Source organism: Monodelphis domestica, chromosome 1 (assembly GCF_027887165.1).
Source record: "Monodelphis domestica isolate mMonDom1 chromosome 1, mMonDom1.pri, whole genome shotgun sequence".
In the NCBI taxonomy this organism is placed as follows: domain Eukaryota; kingdom Metazoa; phylum Chordata; class Mammalia; order Didelphimorphia; family Didelphidae; genus Monodelphis; species Monodelphis domestica.
In genome coordinates, this window is record NC_077227.1 from 453,404,116 (window position 1) to 453,416,236 (window position 12,121).

The window sequence follows — 12,121 nt, forward strand, 5'->3', positions numbered from 1 at the left end:
TCATTATACATCCACCAATTAGAGATATCTTGTGTTGTCTAGGGGAGGACTGAATGATAAGCTTTCAGAACTGTATTTATTTATTTATTTTAACTTTTATTTGGTCATTTCCAAACATTATTCATTGGAAACAAAGGTCATTTTCTTTTCTTCCTTCCCCCCCACCACCACCTCTCCCATAGCTCACAAGCGATTCCACTTGGTATCACATATGTTCTTGACTCAAACCCATTTCCATGTTGTTGGTATTTTCATTAGAGTGTTCATTCAGAGTCTCTCCTCAGTCATATCCACTCTACCCCTGTAGTCAAACAGTTGCTTTTCATCTGTGTTTTTACTCCCACAGTTTATCTTCTGCTTGTGGATAGTGTTTTTTAGATCCCTGCAGATTGTTCAGGGACATTGCATTGCCACTAATGGAGAAGTCCATTACCTTCTATTGTACCACAATGTATCAGTCTCTGTGTACAATGTTTTCCTGGTTCTGCTCCTTTCGCTCTGCATCACTTCCTGGAGGTTGTTCCAGTCTCCATGGAATTCCTCCACTTTATTATTCCTTTGAGCACAAGAGTATTCCATCACCAACATATACCACAATTTGTTCAGCCATTCCCCAATTGAGGGGCATCCCCTCATTTTCCAATTTTTGGCCACCACAAAGAGCGCAGCTATGAATATTCTTGTACAAATCTTTTTCCTTATTATCTCTTTGGGGTACAAGCCCAACAGTGCTATGGCTGGATCAAAGAGCAGACAGTCTTTTATTGCCCTTTGGGCATAGTTCCAAATTGCCCTCCAGAATGGTTGGATCAATTCACAACTCCACCAGCAATGAATTAGTGTCCCTACTTTGCCACATCCCCTCCAGCATTCATTGCTTTCCTTTGCTATCATGTTAGCCAAACTGCTAGGTGTGAGGTGATACCTCAGAGTTGTTTTGATTTGCATCTCTCTGATTATAAGAGATTTAGAACACTTTTTCATGTGCTTATTAATAGTTTTGATTTCTTTGGCTGAGAACTGCCTGTTCATGTCCCTTGCCCATTTATCAATTGGAGAATGGTTTGGTTTTTTCTACAATTGATTTAGCTCTTTGTAAATTTGAGTAATTAAACCTTTGTCAGAGGTTTTTATGAAGATTGTTTCCCAATTTGTTGCTACCCTTCTGATTTTAGTTACATTGGTTTTGTTTGTACAAAAACTTTTTAATTTGATGTAGTCAAAATTATTTATTTTACATTTTGTGACTCTTTCTAAGTCTTGCTTGGTTTTAAAATCTTTCCCTTCCCGAAGGTCTGACATGTATACTATTCTGTGTTCACCTAATTTACTTATAGTTTCCTTCTTTATGTTCAAGTCATTCACCCATTCTGAATTTATCTTGGTGTAGGGTGTGAGGTGTTGATCCAAACATAGTCTCTCCCACACTGTCTTCCAATTTTCCCAGCAGTTTTTATCAAATAATGGATTTTTGTCCCAAAAGCTGGGATCTTTGGGTTTGTCATAAACTGTCTTGTTGAGATCTTTACGCCAAGTCTATTCCACTGATCCTCCTTTCTGTCTTTTAGCCAGTACCAAATTGTTTTGATAACCACTGCTTTATAGTATAGTTTGAGATCTGGGACTGCAAGTCCTCCTTCCTTTGCATTTTTTTTTCATGATTTCCCTGGATATCCTTGATTTTTTGTTCTTCCAAATGAACTTAGTTATGTTTTTTTCTAATTCAGTAAAGAAGTTTTTTATGAAAGTTATGAAAGTTCAATGAGTATGGCACTAAATAGGTAAATTAATTTGGGTAGGATTGTCATTTTTATTATGTTAGCTCATCCTACCCATGAGCAATCAATGTTTTTCCAATTGTTTAGATCTAGTTTTAGCTGTGTGGAAAGTGTTTTATAGTTGTGTTCATATAGTTCCTGTGTTTGTTTCGGCAGACAGATTCCTAAATATTTTATATTGTCTAGGGTGATTTTAAGTGGAATTTCTCTCTCTATTTCTTGCTGCTGAGATGTGTTGGAAATATATAGAAATGCTGATGACTTATGCGGGTTTATTTTGTATCCTGCAACTTTGCTAAAGTCGTTGATTATTTTGAGTAACTTTTTGGTTGATTCTCTAGGATTCCTTAAGTAAACCATCATATCATCTGCAAAGAGTGATAGCTGGGTCTCCTCCTTGCCTATTTTAATGCCTTCAATTTCTTTTTCTTCTCTAATTGCTACTGCTAGTGTTTTTAGTACAATATTAAATAATAGAGTTGATAATGGGCATCCTTGTTTTACTCCTGATCTTATTGGAAAGGCTTCTAGTTTATCCCCATTGAAGATGATGTTTGCTGATGGTTTTAGATATATACTGCTTATTATTTTTAGGAAAGGCCCTTCTATTCCTATACTTTTTAGTGTTTTTAATAGGGATGGGTGTTGTGTTTTATCAAAGGCTTTTTCTGCATCTATTGAGATAATCATGTGATTTTTGTTATTTTGCTTATTAATATGGTCAATTATGTGGATGGTTTTCCTAATATTGAACCATCCTTGCATTCCTGGTATGAATCCTGCCTGGTCATAGTGGATAACCCTTGTGATGACTTGCTGGAGTCTTTTTGCTAGTATCCTATTTAAGATTTTTGCGTCTATATTCATTAGGGAGATTGGTCTATAGTTTTCTTTCTCTGTTTTTGACCTGCCTGGCTTTGGGATCAGTACCATGTTTGTGTCATAGAATGAATTTGGTAGAACTACTTCTTGGCCTATTCTGTCAAATAGTTTGTTTAATATTGGGATTAGTTGTTCTTTGAATGTTTGATAGAATTCATTTGTGAATCCATCTGGACCTGGGGATTTTTTCTTAGGGAGTTCTTTGATGGCTTGTTCAATTTCTTTTTCTGAAATGGGGTTGTTAAGGTAATGTATTTCTTCCTCTTTTAGTCTAGGCAATTTATATTTTTTAAGTATTCATCCATATCACCTAGATTGCCAGATTTGTTGCCATATAATTGGGCATAGTAGCTTTTAATGATTGCCTTAATTTCCTCTTCATTAGAGGTGAGGTCTCCTTTTTCATCTTGGATACTGTCAATTTGGTTTATTTCTTTCCTTTTTTTAATTAGACTGACTAGTACTTTGTCTATTTTATTTGTTTTTCCAAAGTACCAGCTTCTAGTCTTATTTATTAAATCAATAGTTCTTTGACTTTTGATTTTATTAATTTCTCCTTTGAGTTTTAGGATCTCTAATTTAGTCTTCATCTGAGGATTTTTAATTTGTTCACTTTCTAGTTTTTTAATTTGCATCCCTATTCATTGACCTCTGCCCTTCTTAATTTGTTTATATATGAACTCAAGTATATAAATTTCCCCCTGAGTACTGCTTTGGCTGCATCCCATAGGTTTTGAAAGGATGTCTCATCATTGTCATTTTCTTCAATGAAGTTATTAATTGTTTCTATGATTTGTTCTTTAACTAACTGGTTTTGGAGAATCATATTATTTAATTTTCAATTAATTTTCGATTTACCTCTCCATGTTCCCTTACTATTATTTTCATTGCATTGTGATCTGAGAAAGTTGCATTTATTATTTCTGCTCTTTTGCACTTGTTTGCAATGTTTTTATGCCCTAATACATGGTCAATTTTTGTGAATGTACCATGTGCTGCAGAAAAGAAGGTATATTCCTTTTTGTCCCTATTTATTTTTCTCCACATGTCTACTAACTCTAATTTTTCTAAGATTTCATTCACTTCTCTTACCTCTTTCTTATTTATTTTTTGGTTTGATTTATCTAGTTAGGATAGGGGAAGGTTCAGATCTCCCACTAGTATAGTTTTTCTATCTATTTCATCCTTGAGCTCCTCTAGTTTCTCCTTTAAAAATTTGGATGCTCTGCCATTTGGTGCATATATATTGGGTACAGATATTTCCTCATTATCTATACTGCCTTTTATCAGGATGTAATTACCTTCCCTATCTCTTTTAACTAGATTTATTTTTACTTTGGCTTTGTCGGATATCATGATTGCGACTCCTGCCTTCTTTTTGTCAGTTGATGCCCAATAGATTTGGCTCCACCCTCTTACTTTCACCCTATGTGTGTCTACCTTTCTCATATGTGTTTCTTGTAGACAGCATATGGTAGGGTTTTGGACTCTAATCCACTCTGTTATTCACTTGCGTTTTATGGGTGAGTTCATTCCATTCACATTCAGAGTTATGATTACTAGCTGTGTGTTTCCCAGCATTTTAATTTCTGCTCCTTTTCCTGCCTTTTCTTCTTTCCCTATTTCCTTCTACACCAATGTATTCTTTTGAACAGACCCCCTTATTCCCACCCTTATTTTACTTCCCTTTCTACCCCCCTCCCTATTTATTCCCCCCCCTTATTTTCCTTATAGTCTTTCTAAAATTAACCCCCCACTCCCTCTCTCTCTTGTACTGCTTCCCTCCCCACCAGACCATTTGTTACCCTTCTACTCCCCTATAGGGTGCAAATCTATTCTCTGCCCCCAATGGATTGGATTGTTTTTCCCTCTTTGAGTCACTTTCAAGTCACGTAAAAGTTGAGTATTTCCTGTCTCTGACCTCTTTACCCTTCCAGTGTATTGACGTTCTCCCCCCTCCCACCATGAGCTTCTTTATGACATATAAATTTACCCCCATTTGTTTCTTTTCCCATTTCTTTTAATATTCACCTATTTTAAGCTCTAGTTATATATATATATATGCATACTTATGCATATGTATTTTTTGCATGCATATATCTATATACCTATTTATGTCTTGTCCTTTCATCCTATACAGTTTGTTGCTGTTCCCTCTAAGTATACTTCCTTTGCTGCCCAGGTAATAACAACAGTTTTTAAGAGTTACCAATGACCTCTTTTCTTATAGGGATACGCATCATTTTAACTTATTGAGTCTCTTAATTTTTTTTTTGTTTTTCTTTTTCCCCCTCTTATTTTTTAATTACCTTTTGATGATTCTCTTGTTTGGACATCAAATTTTCTGTTCAGGTCTGGTCTTTTCTTTACGAATTCTTGGCATTCTTCTATTTTGTTGAATGACCATACTTTCCCCTGTAAGAATATAGTCAGTTTTGCTGGGTAGTTGATTCTTGGTTGTAGACCTAGTTTCCTTGCTTTCCGGAATATCATATTCCATGCCTTTCTTTTTTTTGAGTGTGGATGTGGCCAGATCCTGAGTTATCCTCACTGTGGTTCCTTGGTATCTGAATGACTTCTTCTTGGCAGCTTGTAATATCTTTTCTTTGGTCTGATAGTCCTTGAATTTGGCTATAACATTCCTGGGTGTTGTCAGTTGGGGATTATGTACAGGAGGTGGTCTGTGGATTCTATCAGTCTCCACTTTTCCCTCTTGTTCAAGGATTTCGGGGCAGTTTTCTTTAATAATTTCCTTTAATATAATGTTCAGGCTTTTTCTTTTGTCATGGTCTTCTGGTAGGCCAATAATTCTTAAATTGTCTCTCCTTGAACGATTTTCTAAATCCTCTGTTTTGTGAATGAGATGCTTCATATTTTCCTCAATTTTTTCATTCTTTTAGTTTTGTTTTATAGAGTCCTGCTGCCTTGTGAAGTCGCTCGATTCTAATTGTTGTATTCTGGGTCTTAAAGACTGGATTTCATCCTTAGTTTTTTGGTCATCCTTTTTCTTTTGGTCGGATTTTCTTTGGAGGTCATCTTTCATCTGCTTTGCCTCATTTTCCAGCTGGTTGATTTTGGCTTTCAAGACACTATTTTCTGTTTCTAGATGACTTATCTTAGTTTTTAAGTTCTTTTCCCAATTGTCTTCAGCCTCTCTTAATTGTGCTTTGAATTGCATTTTGAGTTCTTCCAAAGCCTGTATCCAATTCGCTGGGATTTCTGATTTTTCCTTTGCTGTTCCCTCCCCCTCTGTTTCATTCGCTCTTTGCTCATTACCTGTGCAGAAGCTGTCTATTGTAATTTCCTTCTTCTTTTTCTGTTGTTTGCTCGAGTTTACCCCTTCTTTGCTCCCCGTATTTGGCTGTGCTCTTGCTCCTCTCATTTTGTTTTGGTTTTGGGGCTATCAGTCTCCCCTCTTGGAGCTTTGTCAGATCTCTTGGTACAGTCTCTAGGGGAGGAATGTTAGCTTCCCTGTCCTCTGGAGGCTTTTGCTTGGATTGAATTCAAGTGGGTTGGGCTGTATGCGGTATGAAACTGAGGCTCTGAAAACACCTGGAAGGCTGGGCCGCCCAGGCTCTCTCCAGTTCTCTCTAGCTGTTTCTCCACTGTCTACAAGTGCCTTTGCCCTCCTCCATAAACTCTGAGGAGTTTTGATTGAATTGGCTGGATTGATCTGGTTATGCCCCGAGGCAAAAGTGAGGCTGGAGCCCTATGGAGGGACCCAGCCACAGCCCTCTCTCTCCCTGGCTTCCTCCCTGCTGTCCAAGCTGGATTCTCTGAGCCCGGTGCCCCGCTGCTCACAAGGTAGACCCTCCAAGCCAGCACCTTTGGCCGCTCAAAGGTTCCCGCTGCTTTTGCTGCAGGCTCAGCCCTCTGGGTTGTGGGGGAGGGGTCCTGGGATCTACCCTCTGCCTTCCCCTTAGCCCTGAGTATTCTTGGATTCTGGCTTTTGGGGGGTGTACCTTTTGATTTGAGTCCAGAAGGAGGGTTCCCCACTTCTGTCCTGTTGTTCAGGTTGGGTTTCGGCACACTAGGAGCATTCAGTCTGTTTCAGTAAGGAAGGGTCTTCCACGAGGTCTGAACTTTTGCTGCTTGCTAAGCCTCCATCTTGACTCTGCCCCCCCTCAGAGTTGTTTTGATTTGCATCTCTCTGATTATAAGAGATTTAGAACACTTTTTCATGTGCTTATTAATAGTTTTGATTTCTTTGGCTGAGAATTGCCTCTTCATGTCGCTTGCCCATTTATCAATTGGAGAATGGCTTGATTTTTTGTAGAATTGATTTAGCTCTTTGTAAATTTGAGTAATTAAACCTTTGTCAGAGGTTTTTATGAAGATTGTTTCCCAATTTGTTGCTACCCTTCTGATTTTAGTTACATTGGTTTTGTTTGTACAAAAACTTTTTAATTTGATGTAGTCAAAATTATTTATTTTACATTTTGTGACTCTTTCTAAGTCTTGCTTGGTTTTAAAATCTTTCCCTTCCCGAAGGTCTGACATGTATACTATTCTGTGTTCACCTAATTTACTTATAGTTTCCTTCTTTATGTTCAAGTCATTCACCCATTCTGAATTTATCTTGGTGTAGGGTGTGAGGTGTTGATCCAAACATAGTCTCTCCCACACTGTCTTCCAATTTTCCCAGCAGTTTTTATCAAATAATGGATTTTTGTCCCAAAAGCTGGGATCTTTGGGTTTGTCATAAACTGTCTTGTTGAGATCTTTACGCCAAGTCTATTCCACTGATCCTCCTTTCTGTCAGAACTGTATTTTAAACTATTCAAGACTTTAAATGAATTGTCTTTGATCCATAAGACAGAAAATGGACCAATTAATTTACTGGTTTTTGCCAACCCAATCAATTAATTGATTTTTCTTTCACAGAATTAGGTCTCTTAGAATTTTGACTTTTCATTGTTGTTTTGATTTGAGTTTGTTTTATTTGTCATCTTCTTTCATATTATTGTTAATAATTTACAATTCTTCTCTTGAGAAATATTGGCTGACATGTTTTGACCACTATTAAAGAAGATTTTTTGTTTCATATATATATCTATAATACAGATGCTATTTTTCCCCATTTGCCTAGATGCATTAATTTGTTTATAGAAAAGCATTTCTGTTTCATCTAAATTTACTTATTTTATATTTTGTAATGACCTCTATCTCTTTTGGAGTAAGAAAATATATATCTATAGCTGTGAAAGGTATATGACCTGCTTCTCTTCTAATTTTTTCTGATTTTATCCAGTGTGATCCATTGATCTACTTCTCTGTTTGTTAACCCACTCAATTTTTTTTTGATGCCTCCTGCTTTAACCATAATTTGGCATCTGGAAGTGAAGCTCATCTCAAATCACTACCCCCCCCATTGCTTTGATATTCTAAATCTTTTGTTTCCTCAAATGAATTTTATTATTATTTCTGAATAGTGAGAATTGTCCAAATTTGAATTACCTCCTAAGGAAGTGTATTCCTCCTTAGTAGAGGCCATCAAGAAAAGCTAATAACTTTGGGACACCTTAAAAGGGAGGGATTCCTTTTCAGCTGCGAGCTTAATTAGATGAATCCTGAAATTCTTTCCACTCAGAGATTCTGTAAAAACATTCAACAGATATGAAGGATGATGGTAAAGAGGAGAGTTGTTATTGCCTGAAAATCTGAGGAAGTGAAGAAATCAGTATAATCAGAATTATTATCATACTCAATTATAGCAAACTACCAAAGCAGCAATACTATAGGGTCATTAATCAAGGCAAAGGAGATGGCAATCTGGGGTTGCAAAACTGCTCAAAGTGTAGAGGTCTTAGGAAGGGACAGAAGAGGTGGGGTTTAAGTACATTTCAAAGAGGAGGAGTCTTCAGAATAGGCAGCAACAGGGAAGGTTAAGTTGTTCTGTAAAATTGCCAAAGGCTGAGGAATAGTTGTATTTGGGCAGAACAATGGCCTCCAGGTACAGTAATGGGGAGTTTCCAGAAATATCACAAGAACTGCTTCAACCACCTAGGCAGTGAGGTCAGGATTGGTAGCCCCTTCCTATGACTACAGTCAACAATATACACATTGATTATAATTGTATAAAAAGAGAGGAGAAAACAAAAGGAAATAATGCCAGACTTCCCAGTAAACATGGCTGCATTTTAGTCACAGGAATCTACCTCTCCTCAGCACCTACCTACATAGAGTACCTCAAAAGGAAATAATTCAAGCATTACAGAACTTCAGGCAGATCTGGAAGAGGGAACAGAAATAAAAATTCTTCTCATGCATCTCGTTAATTAATTTGTCTTCGTCTGCCTCATCAAAGGCTAAGGGTCTTAGACAAAACTTTGTCCTTTGTTTTATAATTTTTCCTACTTTGGTTTGTTAGTTAATAATTTTTTTTTTTACTTTCCCCTTGAGAACCTTATGGGAAGAGAGACCTGAAAAGGGCCTCATTGCTCATCTGGTCCAGTAACTTACTTTTAGAGCCCCTTGGTTACCTATATTTCCTCTCCTCCAAAGGAATGTGGTAGATGGCTCAGTTAAAATTGAGGCCAGGAGAACCCATTCTCTCCTCTGGCCCCCCAACTCTAATTCTGTTTCCATGCACATAAATACAAAAAAGTGAAGAACTGAATTAGGTAATCTAGGACAATACCTAGAGAAGCAAATTAAAACCTTATTTTAATATGAGTTCTCTAGGCAACTCCCTCAGTTTGCTACTTAATTTGCATGTTTGTATTCTTGTTATAAACAGAAAATTTTGCCCCTATGTAGGGTTCCCCCATAAATGTCCACTCACCTGTTCATCTCTAACCCTTACAGAGTCAATAATTTTGGTGCTTTGAGGAAGCTCACAGATTATCAGCTGAAACCTCTCCTATCTCTGTTCCATCCTTCTCTCATTCTTTTTTGTCTATCGATCCACTCTCTCCTTTTTTTCTGGACTCCTTGACCACCTGAGTAGGACCACATGCCCTTTAGATTTCCACTCCTTCCTGGCAATTAAGCATTCCTATCCATTAGGAAACAACCAAAGGTGCAGTTTTTATTAGCCTCTGCAGGAAGACAACATGGATCACTAATGAGGAGGCTTTAAAACAAGCCATCTGAATTCCTGACCACTTTCTACTCCTGGCTTGTCCTTCCCTTTTCTCTCTCAGTCTTATTTCCATCTACAGAATGGGAATATTTAAACATATTGTCCCTGGGGTGTTTTCCAATTCTAGCCTTCTAGGATTGAGAATATCTGAGTTAAGGGGAAAATTTTTTGTCTTAAAGTTCTAGAGAATTGCTAGAGTTTTTCCATTTCACATTTGCAGATTGTAAAAGCTTTGATTTTTGTTTGTTTAAGTGACTCATTCCTGACTAGACCAAAGCCAGAAAGCTAGAGCTTGTAGCTAGCTGAATTTAGTAAGACAGCTTGGTTGTCAGCGGGTGACCCACAGTTTGAGCTCCCTGCATTTGCTGCTGAATTCATAAAAATCAGAAACTTCTTCCCAGGGAAAACAATAGGAAGGCAGGTTCAGGTCTGGAACTCATACCGAAAGATCAGTCCTTCTAAAACAGAAGTTGTCAACTTCATACATGATCTTTTTTTTGAAGACTGAAATATTGATTTGTTGATATTCACAAGGATTGGTTTTTTTTTTCCCCAAAAAAGATTGACTAGGGCCTGCTGACTTTTTAGCTAAGACAATACCAAAAGCTCCAAGCAGCTTTTATATATTTTTGGAAAGAAGAAAAAATACTCCAGCCTTACCCTGAGTTGTGAACACAATAAAGGAACAGAGAACCAGAGAAATCAGCCACATCTTGTTGGGAGCAGTTCTTTGCCTCATGCCTGATGCAGAGATCTGAGAAGTCATTGAGTACAGAGGTTACTTCTGGGTCCACAGCTGTCAACTGATTGAGTAACTGACCCTTGGACTGAATCAGAGAAAGCTGTCAGGCAAAAACAAAAGAGAAATTCTTCCTCAAAGTTCATTTTGTTGAGAACTAGAGTTGTTTTCAGGCTCCACCCACAATTAACACACCTTTATCCTTTGCATTTCTATTATAAAACCAAACATATCATTATTGAATTAAGTCACTTGATTTGAATCAAGTTCCCTTTCTATTACTTCAACATATATTAAGCCTATAGAAAAATCATGAAGTAGATTTTAGAACAATTTCAGTTCCCCTTTTTGAAGTTTGTCTTTTTCTTTATAATTTTTTATTTTTCCCAGATTAAATATCAATACAATTTCAAAATATTTATTTCCAATATTTTGCAGTTCTCTCTCTCCCTCCCCCAAAGTAAAAAAGGCCAAGATTACTATTTTTGTTTCCATATTTCTTAAAGTGTACTTATGAATATTTCGTTCCTTAAGAATTTTAGGAATCAAATCATTACTTTAGCATTCCAATTAATTTGCCTTTGTCTTTGGAGAGAATGTAATATATGTATAATATAGAAATATGTTTTGCACACCTTCATGTGTAGAACTTATTTCAGAAACTCACCAGCTGGATAGCTCAGAGGATTGAGAGCCAGGTCTAGAGACAGGAGGTCCTAGGTTTAAATCTGGCCTCAGACACTTCCCAGCTGTGTGACCCTGGTCAAGTCACTTAACCCCCATTGCCTAGCCCTTACCACTCTTCTGCTTTGGAGCCAATACAAAGTATTGACTCCAAGACTGAAGATAAGGGTTTAAAATTTTTTTTTTAAAAAGGCAGAGGAGCAAGAGATAAGTAGAGAATTTGGAACTCAAAAAAATTTGAATTAAGATTAATTTTTAAAATAATTGGGAAATATTTAGTGAAATAAGTAAAAGGAGATTTTAAAAGGTTTAAATGTGGAACACATTATGTAAGTAGAAGTATAAACCTAGCAATTTCATGGGGGAGACCGCTAATAGGAGGCAGTAATTGAAAGTGAACCTTGAAAGGAAATATTGGTACTAGAGGGCAAAAGTGAAGTTTCAATGCCTTTATGGCATGAAAAGATTGACTGTACAAAAGTACAGAAGTGGAAGATGGAATGATAAGATTAGGAAATTATATTTAGACTGATTTCTGTGGAAGATAAAGTATTTAAAGTGTGGTGAAGTGAAATAATCTTGTAAAAGGAAGCCTAGGGTCAGGTTACAAAATGCTTTAAACGTCAAATTAAGGAGTTTACACTTTATCCTGTAAACAACAGGGAGTCAAAGAACACCTCTTGAGCTGTGTAACCTATGTCTTTATAAGGATTAGTTTTGACAATTAAGAAAGATGGACTGTAGAGAGAAAATGGAAACTAGAAGTCCACCTTTTTTATTACAAATTTTTTTTGTAATAAATAAATAAATAAATAAACACAAATTTATTACAAAACTTTTGGAATGAATAAATGAAAGTTTAAAAGCTTACTTTGCAATGCATTCTGCTAAATCCTGGGGATTCACATGCCTGAACAAAATAGTTCTATGGGGGAGAAACAAATGCAGGAGGAG

General features: G+C 36.7%; 1 protein-coding gene across 1 annotated transcript in view; it reads right to left on the reverse strand.

Moving 5' to 3' along the window:
- Positions 1-10,561, reverse strand: part of LOC100020779 (liver carboxylesterase 1-like) — a 63,073-nt gene extending 52,512 nt beyond the window's left edge. Inside the window, exon 1 of the mRNA XM_007474880.3 lies at positions 10,405-10,561. Coding sequence (XP_007474942.1) covers positions 10,405-10,510 — 106 coding nt within the window. The 5' untranslated portion in view covers positions 10,511-10,561. The remainder of the gene's footprint in view (positions 1-10,404) is intronic.
- Positions 10,562-12,121: the final 1,560 nt, after the last annotated feature.